The 15,852-nt window shown below is 45.6% G+C and overlaps 2 protein-coding genes across 5 annotated transcripts; one reads left to right on the top strand and one right to left on the bottom strand.

The window, feature by feature from the left end:
- Positions 1–142: 142 nt before the first annotated feature.
- ndnl2 (necdin-like 2) lies at positions 143–4,915 on the top strand. Its single transcript, XM_030351461.1, has 11 exons — positions 143–249; positions 421–470; positions 794–904; positions 979–1,042; positions 1,159–1,238; positions 1,346–1,437; positions 1,535–1,611; positions 1,729–1,771; positions 1,856–1,918; positions 4,022–4,136; positions 4,595–4,915. The coding sequence occupies exons 2-11, from the start codon at positions 441–443 to the stop codon at positions 4,694–4,696; spliced, it is 777 nt and encodes a 258-aa protein (XP_030207321.1). The 5' UTR covers positions 143–249; positions 421–440; the 3' UTR covers positions 4,697–4,915.
- Positions 4,839–15,829, bottom strand: LOC115540279 (6-phosphofructo-2-kinase/fructose-2,6-bisphosphatase). 4 transcript variants are annotated; one of them, XM_030351435.1, is made up of 14 exons: positions 15,546–15,829; positions 12,311–12,436; positions 11,385–11,481; positions 11,010–11,076; positions 10,640–10,714; positions 9,728–9,784; positions 8,814–8,935; positions 8,339–8,546; positions 8,053–8,199; positions 7,799–7,903; positions 7,217–7,346; positions 6,794–6,856; positions 6,601–6,665; positions 4,839–6,201 (listed from the first exon to the last, which is right to left on the bottom strand). In XM_030351435.1, exons 1-14 carry the CDS (start codon positions 15,604–15,606, stop codon positions 6,142–6,144), a joined length of 1,383 nt encoding a protein of 460 aa, XP_030207295.1. In that variant the 5' UTR covers positions 15,607–15,829; the 3' UTR covers positions 4,839–6,141. The 4 variants fall into 4 exon arrangements, with proteins under 4 accessions (XP_030207295.1, XP_030207305.1, XP_030207288.1 ...); XM_030351445.1 differs by lacking the exon at positions 15,546–15,829 and adding an exon at positions 14,811–15,193; XM_030351428.1 differs by lacking the exon at positions 15,546–15,829 and adding an exon at positions 12,900–13,492.
- Between the last annotated feature and the right edge of the window lie 23 nt (positions 15,830–15,852).

Genomic DNA, 15,852 nt, shown 5'->3' with positions numbered 1-15,852 from the left:
TCCAAGATGGCGGCCCCGCGTCTCGTCAGCGCCAGTAGGCGGTAGCATTCGATGCTCCGTCTATCTGTAAGATGTCTATGGGCCTGAGCGAAAGTCCTGAAGCAAACTCCTCCCCCTTTCGTTATGAAGGGACGTAAAGACGGCGCACAGATGACGTCATCTACGTGTGCCAAATAAAAACCGGCGGGAGTTATTCTGTCTTATTTTTCAGTTAATCAAAAGATTTATTGCATTGTATACCACAAAAAAGGTAAAGTAGGAACATGACCGTCAGTTCTTCTTTAAGTCGTAGCATGTGTTTACAAGAGCTGCTCCTCAGCAGGTTGTGGAGGCGCTACTGTTCTTTCTCTCGTTAGGATAGTCTTTTATAGAAGATGCATTCGATTTGAGACGGCCTGTAGGTTGATTCATTCTGGTTTCAGTCCAGCAGTGCGGGAGAGATGACGCAGAGGAAGAGCTCGGGCAAACGGGTAGGACCTCTGAATCATTTCTGCATACTGGTTCCGTATAGGCCATACTTTATTCCTAAAGAGGACATACTCCAGCCATTTACTTCCTTGTTTCCGAACAGAGTCCCATCGTAGCAAACTGTCGGAAATACCGAGATGCTTGTGTTCTACTCTACAGAAGTTTTTACTTTGTTGTAACGCGTTTTTTTAAGTGACGGTCGGACCCTACGGAGTAAGATGGGTCTCTCTCCTTGGGAGTAAGATGGATCTCAGACCCTGGCGGTCGGGGCTTATGGCTGTACGGTGATGTAGCCCCAGACCTGACCTGTTGTCCCGCGTTTCAGAGCTCCACTGCGGTGGGGGTGGAAGAAGACGACTCGATATTCACACAGCCCACCACCTCCCAGGTTCAGAAAGGGATGGAGAAGCTGACCAAAGCTCAGATCGACGAAAAGGTGACACGCGCACAATATGTATATAATACTAATTTCTTGACCTTTATTGTTTTTCTAACCGTTGTTTCCTGCAGACCACCGAGCTGGTTCAGTATATCCTCATGAAAGACCAGAAAAAGATTCCAATAAAGCGTGCAGGTAGTACGACCTCTTTGTGATAATGAGTTTAATATATTTTGATATGAAGCTGTTAACAAACATGCTTGTGTTTCATGTACCAATGGCTTACCTTCTCCTTCTTTCCTTCTATGTAGACATTGTCAAAAATGTCCTGAAGGAATATAAGAATGTGTTCCAGGAGATCATGAATCGAGCGCAACAACGGTTTGAGCAGGTTGGTTGGAGCCGAAACAATTTGCCATCAATCCATTTTGTTTAGAACATTGTGACCCACAATGCAACTCATTTGGATGTGACGCATTGTATTACTCTCTTGGACAGGTCTTCGGGTTCAAGTTGGTGGAAATTGATGCCAAGAACCATGTATACATATTAATCAACAAGCTGGAGCCAGTGGAGGGGAGCGAGATGATGTGAGTGTTGGCCGTGCCTCCATACTTATTGGTTTCTTCAGGCAGTGATGAGTGCCCGTCGGACTGAAAGGGTCCTGTTTGCATTCCCCTCATGTAGAAGCGGCAATCCCAAGACGGGTTTGCTCTTTGTGATCCTCAGCCTTGTGTATATGAAGGGGGGAGTCGTTCCAGAAGGTGAGGCTCCCGTGTTCACCTCCCATATCTAACACTAGGCTATTGGTTTATTCTAACCTTGATCGCTGACTAAACAAGTCAATCTGCTCTAAAATAAACATTTTTCGTTTTATTCAGGCCTTGTCTGGAATACATTAAAAAAGATGAAAGTTGATCCCGGGTAAGACGGAGTGTGTGTGGACTAACATTCCTTGTTTTTCAATGAGATTATTTGCATTATGCCAATGACATTGTTCTGCTTTAGGGAAAGGCATCCAGAGTTTGGTGATGTGAAGAAATTGGTCACAGATGAGTTTGTGCGTCAAAGGTAAGGCCGTTTCCATAAAATCTTTATCCTAATCCCCTTTAGGTCAAAAGTATTGTCAAAATATTTTTGTAAAGACGGGTATTAATCGCAGGCCACCCTTTAATGTTTAAATGCTTTTGAAGTGGCAGTGTCTTGGTGTTGCCTCCACTGAACTAAGTCCTGTGTGGTTCTTGCTCCCCCCCCCCAGCCTCACTTCACACTGTATTGCATGTAGCTCAACGGACTATGACGCTTGTTTGGGGACCTAAAGGTTGTTGGTTCGAATCCCATTGGTGTGATCAGAGCCGGTTTCTCTCAGACCATAGATCCCGGTTTATACCACACCAAAGAACAGAAGGAGAACAGAGAGTTTGGCATGTTCAGTAGAGTTGGTGGAACAGAGCTCCTCTGTACATCCCCGTACATTTAGAGACATTGGTTCACAGGACACACCCTGCCCCTCTACTGATGGCCAGTGTGGGCTGTGTTTGGCTTCGGTTATTTCAAATAGCCTTTTTTATCCAACTTCTGATGTTGGATCAGCTGTTATAACTCGGGGGTTTGAGGAATTGTAACTGACGTTTCCACCGTGCAGAAAGAGGTATCTGAACTGGAATAAACCTGTAGACTCAAGTATATCTCTGTAAAGACGGAGTCATGCAAAACCGCATCGAGCTGTAGAAACGCTGTAGTAAATATTCAAGGTGCTGGTTCGCCACAGAAGAAGTTGGAGCGCATCAAGTCTGCGCGCATACAGCCTCCGCGCTGTATTCAAACACTCAGTCACGAGGAGATACAACCTTTTTAAATTGAGCAGGAATACTTTTTAATGTACAGTTAGTAATTACATTTATCAAGGGGCTTTATTTAAAGCTACAAAAAGAATACAATAAAATAATAAATAAATAATTCAACGCAACTCTGACGTCCCGCAGCTGGTGGGGGGCTAATGACGTCATCGTTTGCGTTTCAGGCGTCCACACGAATCCTAACACGAAACTACATAGGTCCGGGTAGATTAGAAACCACCTCCGAGGGTGGTTTCAGAAATGTGCGGTTTCGGGCACCGGATCCACCGGCTCTGTCTGGACGGTCGGCCGAAACGCACAAGACTTATGCGGTTTCACCAAAAAATCTGCTTTTTGTGGCCGGGGCCTCAGAGGCATCCAGGAGTTTTGTGCTCTTCCATCTGGAATACTCCTTGGCATGTTCCACTTTCCCTGCTGGGAACATTTGCATTCCCGCCATGGCCCCCAGTTGCCATGGTGAATAATCCCCTGGGATGGAACATTTACATTTCACACCTTGGGTCACCAGGTTAGATTGCTCGACGTCTTGCCTTCTATTCATGGGACAGTGTCTTTTCCTCTAAACCCCTGCCCATTGGTCCACACACTGAACCAATTTGGTCCAGTGCATTCTGAACCAATTTGGTCCAGTGTGTTGGCTGAAATTAAATATTATAAATAACATTAATTATATTTCGGTCATTATCGCTGCTTATTTTGTGTTCATAGGTGTATTTTAAAGTTTTTCCGATGCCGGGAAAAGTGTAAAATTCCTCCGATACTGCCTAATTGCAGTATCGTGTATCCGCGCGTACGCAAGATGTGACTCAAAGTGCTGATCGGTAACACGACTAGCTAATTTACTACACACGCAGGGATCCACAAAAACACTGCAGTCTTATCCTGCATTCGTTAATGGCTGGAGATGGGAAGTCTGAATGGGAAACGCGACATCCCTGACCGCGGGCATGCGTTAAAGCTACCAAGTCAGACAAACATGGATGCTCACGCTGCACTACAAGAATACAAATGTATTATAAATGTTAACTATCAAATTCAGAATTTTTGTTTTCCCTGAAGTAAATTGAGATACATTGCTGTCATCTTAGGAGAACCCTTAAATAAGAACAAGTGCTATAAGTAGTTAAAGAGCTAGATGCTATATCATTATATACTCTATCGGCCGATTCTCAAGTTCAGGAATGGGTATCGGGTGCCCTGGGAGTTTGGGGGGCCACAGTGGTCTCCATCAAGTATCCAGATATTTGTGAATGTATGACTCTCCAATGCAGTGTCCCTGATGCATATCTGAATGCTGCTGTACCCTGTGCACTAGGTACCTGGAGTACACCAAGGTCCCCCACACCGAGCCAGTGAAGTACGTTTTCACCTGGGGCCAACGGGCCGAGGTTGAAGTGTCCAAAATCAAAATCCTTGAGTTCCTCGGCGAGGTGAGTGTGCTTTGGTCACTCGTGTTTTGACAGAGAATTCCTCCAAATAAAAATATAACTTATTATTGATTAAGCATCTGAGTTGATGGTCAGTTTGATTCTTTTACTTGGGTTTCATAGTTTGTGGAAATGTCACTGAGTTGCAGTTAACGATCTGTGCTCAGAATTGCAGCAATACCACTTCACTTGTAGGCTAAACAGTGAAGACGTCTGCTACCCTTGTCCATAGAGTGTTGCCCCTATTTGTTGAGCAACAATTGTTTTAGTCCCATGACCTCTCTGGTTTCTGGGACACTAGTCTCTGCCGGATCCCAGATTTGGAGAACACAAATGGTCTGTCTGTGAAATCAATGTGCATTTCCGGTTGACTTTGAGAATGTATCGGTGATCGTTAGGGGCTGCTGTTGCTCTTTATATCATTAGATGTCCTTTAACACGGGAACATGTCTCTGTCCCAGCTCCATAGCCAGGACCCTCAGCACTGGAGTCAGCAGTACAAGGACGCCAGCAGTCAGTGGTCCTCCAGGGCCCCTCAGCCCAGCACCAGCTCCCAGAGGTGACTCACCAGACACCCTTTACGGTGGTTATTTCAGGCATAACCAAAGAATCATTTGTTCATACAAGGATAAAATGCCGGACATGTTCTCTACGAGAGATGGGGGATTGTAATTGTTCAGCGATTAACGTTCACACTGAATGTTCTAAGGCATTGTATGTTTTATTAGTTCAAGGTGCCAGTTGTAAATATAATTTTTCATAAAATAAACCCTATTTGTGTATCTTTGCCTCAGTGATTGCTTTTAGTTTTTCTCACACACGCCACAGGGCTTTGTTGCACAGTATCTGACGACATTAAACACAATGCCACACAATGGGAGGCTTGGCACACACTCAAAATATCACTTATGAATCTAAGACGTATACATTGAAGTGATCACATAATGATGGAGGTCTACATCCTACTTGGTTGTGTACTTGACAACTACTTGGGAAGAGCTGTCATCACGTTCTGTTACAAACCAATGGGTATTAAGGACAACATCTTGAAGATCACCTCTTAATGACATTGACCCGCTCTAGTCTTAGTCTAGGTTCAGATTCGCAGCTGAACAAGTTTACATGTAAATGTTCTTAAGGATTCCTTTAAATTGCCTCTTGGGAAACCAAGATAAACCTGATCAGATATTCAGCTGCATTCAATATTGCATACATTAATTACACACTATTCACAAGTGCCACATTTGAACAATTCAGTGTAAGATTGAGGATTTGTTAAACCAACTGAGCCAAGGTTAAGGAAAATGGCTCAAATGAGGTAAGACAGTGAGTCCACAGTAAGCGTAGCTAGGCTAGACTGCATCATGGTGCATAGTGTTATGTACATTTGACTTGAGGCACACAGTGGTGTTGGGCAGTAGAAGGCCAACTTCCCCTACAAGTTTGATCCGATGGGGATGGTGCTTTCTTTAGTTAATTAGTACGATTTGAATTACATCTGTGTTGTACCTCCACACCCACAGATCCACTTTCGGACCACTTCATATTATGCATCATCTTGGAATGCACCTTTTTGTTCTTTAATACTCCCTTGTGATTTAAGTTGTATTTTAAACTAAACATGAATTCTTTTTTTGTATAAATTGAACCAAAATGTCAGCTATTCTGACGGTTTCAAATCATGTGATGTGGGTCACTGTATTGGAAAACAGGAGTGAATTAAGGGAGGCTGAGAGCGGATGGAGATAATTATGATGGATTTAGAGTATGCAAACAATATTGCTGGTATTCTGACCTGTGTGCCGCAAAGTGTCCATGTCTTATTGCTACACAGGAAACGGCCTTCTGGCCAGAGTACAGCATTATAAAGTGCGTTGCAAGAAGGCTGCCCTACTATAAGGTCTCACAGTAGTTCACGTTGGACTTCACTAACATGGCAACACTTGCAATAACTTATTAAAGAAAAAGGCTCTTGTTCCGTCTCCTGTCTCTGCTTCCCCGTGTCGGTCTAGATGTGGTCTGGTACGGTCTCCAGAGCCTCCTCTGGGTCTCGGTCCACCTCCACGTTCTGGAGCAGAAGAGACAAGGCAGCCGTTAACACACCTGGCTATAGTGGTGGTTGAGGAGCATACTGGTTGAAGACCTTACAAAGAGAGAGAGAGACAGCCAGATTCGTCACCTGTTGTGATGAGAGAAGGACCTCAAACTCCCCATAAACAGATTCATTCACTGGACACAATGATTGTACTATCACACATGTCCTCCATATTTTAACTGTGCATTTAGATTGTATCTTTAATTTATCGGTTTATAGGAGGTACTGGAATAATATCCCACATTTTATTCATTGATTATTTAATAGTGTAGTATCTGATATGCATATATTTCGTATATAGCGTTTTTATATTTTCACCGCTTTCATCCAGACAGACAGGAGAGAGAGATGGGGGGCGGGGCTGTTCCTCACCTCTGGTCGATCCCGGTGTGTGTTCACAGCCTCTATGTTGAGGAACAATGACTCCACTTTACAACCTGACGGGTCAAAGTCCTTAGATTAGGATGAGATGCACATGTGACTCATGGGCTAAGGCAAGGAAAACAGGTCAAAGTATGGATTGGGCTACACTGGTGTTGGTGAAGGTAAGGGAGCCAGCGCTCACCGTAGGCGACGGGCGTGAGCTTCAGGACCGTGTGCAGAGGACACTTGAGATAGGGCAGCTCACCTGAGGAACAGGTAGAGACGCAACAACCTTCATATTGAACCAAAGCAACATACCCTAGGGTTAACCGCAGTCAGCAAGCCTTCAGGGACCACCTTAGCTGGTGCGTCTACCTTGAGCTTGTGGAGAGGTGGGATATAGTGTTTAATACTGTCTCTGTGAGTAACGGTGATCTATGAATGCCATTTGGCGGATACTTTAACGCATCATCCTTACCAATAACATGATGCAAACATTCTTAACATTGGCCCCAGTATGAATCAAACAGTTGACAATTCATAGTAATTCCCTTCTCTTCCAGTTCAGCTGGATATGATCCCAAATTCCCAGGCATTTGAGGATGTTAGCGTCTGTTGCTCTTACTAGCACTCTTGTCAAGGAAGTACGCCAGCAGGCAGCGCATGACGGCCTGATGACAGATGACCAGAACGTTCTCCTGCCTCTCCAGCTCCATGATGACTGGCTCCAGGCGCTGCACCAGGTCTTCGTAGGACTGCAATCAACACATTGAGTAAACCTTACGACACAAACAAGTTTCATTGCTTGTTCAAACATATATTGACACAGGTTCACCGCAAGAGACTTAAACCTTGTCCTTATACTTTCCACACAGGTTCTAAGCATCAGGGGGCTAGGGGCTAGTGAGAGAGTGTGACTGGTGATAAGGGCTTTGTATGGTTCCCGAAACGCAAGGGGGTTACGGACCCCTTGCGTCCACCGCAAGGGCCGGATGTGCACCTCCCAAATATCGTAACCTTCCGTCGAGGCGACGCAGTAGCTAGGGCCGTGATTGGTCCGCTAACTAAAACCCGACACAGAACCGTAAAGGTTCACGACTGCGTTGGAGCGTCTGCGTGGTCATTGCTTGGTGGGAACGCGGGACCATAAAAAGGCCTTTACGGCGGTGTTCAGGCTGGTTGTAAGCCCGTTGTCAGACAGCCTTACCTCTCCTTTGGGATAGCGGTAGCGGTACTTGTCTTGGTCCCTCAGGGCAAACTCCTCTGGGTAATGCTCTTGGATCTCCTCATACGTCATATCTTCACACACACCCTGAGTGAGCACAGTGACAAACGAAAACCTGCTTGTCCTTTTATTCTTAACACCACGTGATCTTGTTCTCTGCTCATCTCAAAGCGAACGCTAAATGGAACGCACAAACCCGACAGCCTACTGAAGCAGACGCCGATGTAAGGACTCACAGCGTCTATCTCATTGAGGGCCTTCCACTGCTCGTACGGGACCCCAAGGGCCTCGGCCGTCTGGATGGTCCTCTTCATGTGGCTGGTCCACACCTTCAGATCGCTGATGTTCTGGTCCCGCATGTAGGTGCACAGGGCACTGGCAAACTGACAGGCCCAAACATCAGGGAGGAGTTATTATGGGATACACAGAGGGACACTTTCTGAACATACTTTCTGAACACTTTCTGAACGTATGGACCCCCGCCGCCCCCCGCCCTAGACGTGGTCCGGTCAGGGCCCTTACCCCGGCGCCGCGCGGCGACAGCCCCGAGTCGCCCCCGATGCGTCCCAGCAGGTTGAGCTCGCTCTCCCCGTGGCGGCTCAGGTAGATGGAGCGCGGCGTGACGTGGATGTTCATGAGGTAGTACACAATGCGGCTCTGGATGTGGTCCTGGACGCGGTTCACCAGGTACCTGCTGCCCACGTTGAAGATCTTGATGTAGGACAGGTTTCTGTTGGACCGAAATAGAAGAAGTGAGTACAAGCAGTGCCATGAGGTACAACATACAATAAATAGGACAGGTGGGAGGGGGTGGCTATGCAGTCTAGGTGAACAATGAAATAGTAAATTCAGGTGGAAGCTAAGAGAAGACTATTGTCATTGTGTTGGCCTCCCCCGCCTCCTCATTATAGTAGATCTAAAAGGCTGGCTCATCTTCAAACGTCTAATAGGTGTGGGGTGAGTGATCCTGTGTGTTGAGAGGGTCCTGAGAGGTCACCTGTCCCGGTCGTCGTCCAGGGGGGTGTAGGAAAGCTTGTAGCACTCGATCCTCTTCAGGAAGTCTGCCACGGCCTCCTCTTTGTCACAGTCCACATAGTCCGGACTGCTCAGCTTCACTTGCTGCGTGGGAAAGGAAGAGTCAAAGATAGATCGGTTTGTAGCTTATTGTCACCACAGTTGAAGGCTGTTCTCATCAATCTCTCAAACGTATATCTTTCTGTTATCCGCTTTGAAAATAAAAAAATGAAATATTTTTTTATTAGATTTATAAATTGTATGTATTTTATATTATAGTTTATTAGGGTTTAATAAATATTTTGCTGCCCAAAGCAACAGGATAGCAATCTTATGCGTTTTTGGATAACCAAAGGAGAAATAGAGGCAGACCAAGGCCATCTGGTAGCAGACAATAGTCACTGAGACTCAGTGAGGCTCCAGAGTCAAGGTCAATTGATTTTAATTTTGGCAATATGAAAAGCATGCTAGTAATGTCCTATAGAAAGGCATGCCCTAGGACATGACACTAACAAACTCTGACTCATTGATGTCTGAGACCGCAGGGCCATGATAAGCAACCTGTAGACGACATTGAGGATGATAACCTTGCTCAAGTTCTTCCACTTCTTCATGTCCCTAACACTAACACAAAGGATGTGAAATAGCTCCAGGTTATTCATGGTCCGTGGATGAAGGCTGGATCTTGCTGTGCCTAGCTGCGTGCTCTGCTGTTTAATACCCAGCTTCCTCCCCTGACGGCTGCGTGAGCTCCGTCTGCCACAGGCCCTGCTGTGTCCCCGTTCCCCCAATCTGCTGCAGCCATAACAGCCAGCCCCCTGGGTCCCACCTCAAGGTGAGGGAGTGACCGTCCACCTCACCACGCGTCACACACATGAGACACACTCACTGACTCACTTTAATGTTCTCAGCGATGATTTGAGGATCTTCACATATCGACTCAACAAAGAAAACCTGCGGAAATAGGAGAGGAGAAACAGAGCTCTCAGAAACGATGACACAAATGAGGTCCATAAGGCCTGGGACACGGTATCAATCAGGGACAGGAGAGAGATCAATGCTATAATCATCACAACATGTCTAATCAACAAAAGCAGCTTTGATTTCCTTTAAGCACCTCCATGCATCACAGAGATGCTCAGGCATGATCTTGTAATGAAAGTCAAGAGGCGACAAGATACAATACAAAGCTACAGCAGCAGAAGAGGCTGGACGTGACAGTTTGAACAAACTTGCTATGGATATATGGATCAAACATAATCCCCTGTGAACTAATACACTAAAGCCTACTGTTATAGTGTTACGGTCAAGACAGCCAAGTTGATATTGGGAAATCATTAACCTCACTGTCTAAAATATTCTTGGAAAATATCCTTAAACATTATTTTTGTTAAATGAAGGGTAGGCTATTATTTAGAAGCATTTTTTGCTGCATTAGTTGATTATCCTTACATCCCTACAGCAATCAATAAATCAAATGCTCTAACAAAATCTTTCCGGTGGCTGTGGCTATCACAGGCATGTAATCGAACTATCAATTCCTTCGGCCCTAATGAAATGATTGGAAGGCTGACTTGTCCGTCTACCTGCCTGCATGCGAGCACTCTGCCGTGAACTCATTGCACCTTACGGATGTCTTCCACAAGGCTAAGGAGACCTTTGGGTAGCTAGCTAGCTACTCTCATGTTTTGGGGGAGTGGCTTTAGAGGGAGGCCTGAAGAGAGGGGGGGAGGGTGTTAATTTGGGTTCTCCCTCTTCTTTCCTACCTTACCTTTAAACAATAGCATTAATTCAAATATGTTTGCAAACCTTGTATCCATTCTCCTTGGCGAAGCTCAGGATGACCTCTCGGCGCTCCTGGGTGGTGTTGGTCGCGTCGAACACCTGAAGAGAGACAAAAACCGGGCGTGGAACCGCAGTCGTTTGTCCAGAGGTGATGCTGAAGGAACAACTGTTGCCTTTGGTCACATGTCGATATCCCGTGGGACTATATGTTGACTTAGCCTTACTCTAGGCAACATGTGACAAAACCATCAGACCTCTCAATTCATTCTGCGGCGGCTTCTTAACACAGTGATTATGACCGTGCAGAAGAGAGCGATGGGAAAGAAGAGCATACAGTATGGGGTATGGGAATGCCGTGTATATTTGAGGGGATTGACGAAGTATACGCACTTACCGCCACCTGTCCTTCTTGTCTGTTAAAGTAGGAACACACGTCTCTCAGGGCCGAGATGGCACAAGCTCTGCACTCATGGGAGGAAAGGAACGTATCAGATCCTTTTCAGATAGGCATCACCCCAGGACAGACACAGACGTCATAATACTAACTATGATTCTACTCCAGGGGCAGCCACCGAAAGTAGTGAAGACTCTGCCCTGGTTCGTAAAAGAGCAGAATCATGATTAGTGTTATAAGGAAAACCTCATTTAGTACTAATGTTTACACATTTAATTGGTCTCTAACTGAAGTAGGGCATAAATTCCAAGACCATATGGAATCTATCATGTTCATATTTCTCAAGAAGCGGCCAATCCATTGATTTTCCCATACTTGCGTATCTTCATGGCCTCTTCATTGTCGGGTTTGAAGAATTCATAACTGTTGTAGGAACGTGTTGCGTCTCTTCTATACTGCCCTACATTGAACACTGAGCAACAATACAGATATTTTTAGAACAGTTAGTTACCAGATATAATCTACTTTCATGTAATCAGCACACAAAACTGAAGCATATCCTTCATGACTGAAAGTGTAGTGTACGGAAGAGGATTAGGGCCACATGGGATTATTTTTTGGAATTCTGAGTTAAAACTCATAATTCTGAGAATGAAGTCAAAATTCTGAGAATACATTCAAAATTCAGAGATAAGATTCAGAACTCTGACATTATTCTCAGAATTCTTAATTGAACTGATCATGATCCCACGCTACTTTACGGAGTCATCAAAGTATGTATTTTGTTGTTGTTAAACACATCAAGAAATCATGTTAAACAAAGTATGAATATATTAACCATGACTGTGCAGTAGGCCAACAGGTTTTGGCCAGTGAGTTTTTTGCCTCATAAAATACGTAATATCAGAGTTAAAGATATCAATCTATTTTTGACATGATAAAAAATAAAATGTATTTGACTTTCAATGCTGTTTTAAAATGAGCCCAGCATGTTGTGTAATATCCTGTCACCAAGTTTGACCCAGTCAGATGATGAGCTCTACCCTTCAGGATGTGTGCTCATGAAGCAGGACATGTTGTGAAAGAAACTCTGTTTCTCCGAGAAGATTGTAAATCCCTTGGGTTTCAGCGCAACACAAGCGCTGAAGATGTAGACTCATACTTCCTTTGCGCTTATGACCTGTTTATGATTTGTTGCATGATGGCAGTAAGATCCGTTCAGAGTCTACCTTTAGATTTGAGTGACAGTGAAAGCTTGTGTTCCCAGGAGCCAGACTGTACTTGTCAACCGTGGTGAATACCTCTGGTGGGAACCCCGATCCAGTTGAGGTATCTGGTAAGCTTCTTTGAGATGTAGGTCTTCCCCCTGGCAGGTAAGCCCACCAGTACAATCATGGTGGGGGAGTTGGTGAACTGAGGCACTGACGCTGAAACACAGCAAAGCAACAGAGAGAGGAGGACATTTTTACATTGCCTCATTTATCTGTCTTCCATTGATAACATGTCAGTGTTTTTATGGCAATGTAATCAATGTGAATAACACACACACACACACACACACACGCCCGCGCGCACACACACACACACACACGCACACGCACGCACGCACGCAGGCACGCACACACACCCACACACACACTTGAGCCCTGGGGTGAACAGCCTGGTGCACAGTGTCCCGGTCAGGGTCACTGTGTCCCGGGTCAGCCTACGCACTCCAATACACGTCCACAAACAGACCTTGGACACTGAGGATCTGCTCAGCTTAACAACAATTTAACTGATTCACCGCTGGGAGAGATTTGAAAAGTTGGCGACATGTTGATATGCATCAGAAACAGCTTGCGTTTAAAGTAGTTGTGTAAGTGCGTGCCTACATGTGTTCATACTCACAGCCTCTGCGGCGCAGTAACCTGCTGGTCACATTGGGGACCCAGATCTTCTGCAGAGGATTCTGAGTCAGTCGGGCCTCTCTCCCAGACATAGCTGTCTCGGGCGGATGAGGTGTGGGAGTGTGTTTGATTTTCTAAAGTCCGGCTTTGTGTGAGTGTGTGAGTTTGTGCGTTTGTGTGGCTGCTGAACGAGGTGTCGCTCCTGAATGCACGGGCAGGGCAGGTGAGGGTGCTGGGTTTTTAAACCTTCGAGTGTGGGATGTTGGGGAGGAGATTCCCACCAATAGCTGACTCACTGAATGAGTCGACGCGGTTGGCTGGTCGCCGAAGATGGGACCGTTCTAATTGGACCGGTAAAGGGTCAGTCAGCTGCAAATCAGAGGTTTACTCCCCCGGGACTCTGATCAGGGACACATGCAGGTGACCGACTTTAACCTGAGTGTTGTAACATCCAGAGTACATGGGGTTACCCACACCAAGGGGATGTATTCATGTGATGCAGTATTAAAGTGTTAGTGTGTGCTACTAAAATGGTCAGAAGGCACAATAGACATTTGATGTGTCAGTGTCAGCCTGTCCGTGCGGGGGAGGTCACTACAGACTTCCTGTAAAGGGGCTTTAAGAATTATAATTTGAGAATCATTTGACAGCATCTGACCAATCAAGGAGTCTCTTTCCCGGCTTGGTGCAGGGAATGCATCTGTGTTTGACTTCTAACTAATCTGTAACAATTTGTTATAATTGATTTACTTTTTTTTATGTTATAGAATGTTGTATATTAACTATGCATATATAAATAAATACTCATTCATCAAATGTTGCAGGATGTAAGATAAGATTCCATCTTACTATCTTGCTATAAAAAGGTTACTGCTTGCTACAATGTCATTAGAATACATGTCATGTTTAATTCATCATTAACCTTAAAATGTGTTAGAATGTGTTACCAAGCCATATATCACATTTCATAGACTACTATGGAAAACACACATAAAATGTGGCATTCTTTGTTTTAAGGCATGCCTGTTTTATGTAAGTTTTAGCAGATGTATTATTTGGCGAGTAAAAACATTATTAGGTAGGCTATTCAAATTTGCCAACAATATTTGTATCCCGGTAAGCATGCCTCCAAAAGGTTTGTTGCCGAAATTGCCATAGGGGGCGCTATAATTCATTATCAAAGTTCAACGATGGGCAAGGCTGATGCATTACAAATTCTGACACTTGGTGTTCATGACATGTTATTTCGCATGTTGAACATTTTTGCCGTTTGGACCCATAATTTCCGTCAGGATCGAAAATTTAGTTCACATGAGCAATGGAATAGTCTGGTCAGTTTTTTTGATTTTGGCATATTCTCGATATGCAAATTAGCGAACGTTCATCAACCATAAATTTAGAAGTTAGAAAACCTTGAACCTTCTCGTGCACGTAGAGGGCACCTCCCCAGTGTCGATCATCTCATTCCATGGCGCCACAGCAAGAAGTTCCTCATATCATCATAAGTGCAATGAACCAGTTCGCCTATAGAATTTCACAAATAAACGGCATCTACTATTGAATCAGTGTCTGTGGGTTTCTTTGTGCACTTGTCCCTTGGAATATGAGGAGAACAAAATACATCTTATCCCAAGCCACCAGCACACACACGCACACACACACACACACACACGCACACACCAAACACGCACACACACACACACACACACACACACACACACACACACACACACACACACACACACACACACAATGGAGCAACCTTTATTATAGTCAAACTTTACTCGGCCACCATGTGCCATTTTAGTCTTCTGTTCTTGGCAACATGAGACAGAGAGGGGAAGTGGAGAGAGACTGTTCTTCTTTGGTCTATAAGTCAATGGTTCAAACACTGCATTCATTCCCCGCTCACCTGAGCTCTCACTGCGGAGGCGCCGCCGTATGAACGCTCTGCTGGGGTCCATGTCGGCTCTCTATAGACACGAGGCGGAGGGTCTTCTCAAGGGGTCGCGCTTTGCTGCCGTACTGGCTGTCTCTGCAGACCCTCCGTCCCCAGACATCTGATACCCACAGGCACTGCCCGACTGGGAGTATGCATGGGGATAGGCTAGATCTACACTCGCCCACAGAGTTTAAAGCACCGGTTATAGGCCAATACTAACAATAGTTCGCCTAGATGTACCAATTCCCAGTCGTAGAGCACGAAGAGTGACATGACATCGTGGAGCCTCCGAACATCAGGCAAAAAAACTGCCGAATCAAATAGGAGAGAATCACAACATCTCTCTCTCTCTCTCTCTCTCTCTCTCTCTCTCTCTCTCTCTCTCTCTCTCTCTCTCTCTCTCTCTCTCTCTCTCTCTCTCTCTCTCTCTCTCTCTCTCTCTCTCTCTCTCTCTCTCTCTCTCTCCCCCCCCCCCCCCCCCCCCCCCCCCCCCCCACACACACACACACACACAAGACACGCATCCACCAAGCGATAGAGAAACGGATATCGGACTAATAGGAAGCAGGGTAGCCTTGATCTATTCTACCGTGTGCGGTGACAGACGTGTGTGACTGAAGCTAACCCGGGCTGTAACCCGGTCGGCCTGCGGTCATCCATCCCAGAACACACGCTCCCTCTGCAGCCTGTGTCGCTGTCACTCACCTAGTGGCCGCTGGAAGCGCGACGTCCTTCCCGCGCCCCCCTCTTGCGTCACCTCGGTCATCGTCTGGATCTATTTCGGTGTTTGATCAGGTTGTCCCACTTAAAGCCGAGGCTGTGTTAAAAAAAATGGTCCATTCGGGATATTATGCCTCCGTCTGCCTCCTCTGGTTTATTATTCCATCCTCCGGACGGCTGTGACCCACCGACTACGTCAAAGAAATTCGTCAACAAGCTTAACCCCTCAGTGGCAAATTCGTTTTCACTCCTTGGCGGTTTCCTCCTTTTTGTGACCGCGGACGGTCTCCCC

This window comes from Gadus morhua, chromosome 1 (assembly GCF_902167405.1).
Source record: "Gadus morhua chromosome 1, gadMor3.0, whole genome shotgun sequence".
In the NCBI taxonomy this organism is placed as follows: Eukaryota; Metazoa; Chordata; class Actinopteri; order Gadiformes; family Gadidae; genus Gadus; species Gadus morhua.
The sequence above is the reverse complement of the archived record's forward strand: the minus strand, read 5'-3'. Positions and strand labels throughout refer to the sequence as shown.

Excerpts from the sequence above, each read along its gene's own strand:
- ndnl2 (XM_030351461.1), top strand. The coding sequence starts at position 441 with ATGACGCAGAGGAAGAGCTCGGGCAAACGG. Across the intron at positions 1,438-1,534 it reads GTGGAGGGGAGCGAGATGAT|AAGCGGCAATCCCAAGACGG; the intron begins GTGAGTGTTGGC and ends CCCCTCATGTAG. Across the intron at positions 1,612-1,728 it reads GGGGGGAGTCGTTCCAGAAG|GCCTTGTCTGGAATACATTA; the intron begins GTGAGGCTCCCG and ends CGTTTTATTCAG.
- LOC115540279 (XM_030351428.1), bottom strand. The coding sequence starts at position 12,990 with ATGTCTGGGAGAGAGGCCCGACTGACTCAGAATCCTCTGCAGAAGATC. Across the intron at positions 7,904-8,052 it reads CCCTCAATGAGATAGACGCT|GGTGTGTGTGAAGATATGAC; the intron begins GTGAGTCCTTAC and ends GTGCTCACTCAG. Across the intron at positions 7,347-7,798 it reads ACCGCTATCCCAAAGGAGAG|TCCTACGAAGACCTGGTGCA; the intron begins GTAAGGCTGTCT and ends TGTTGATTGCAG.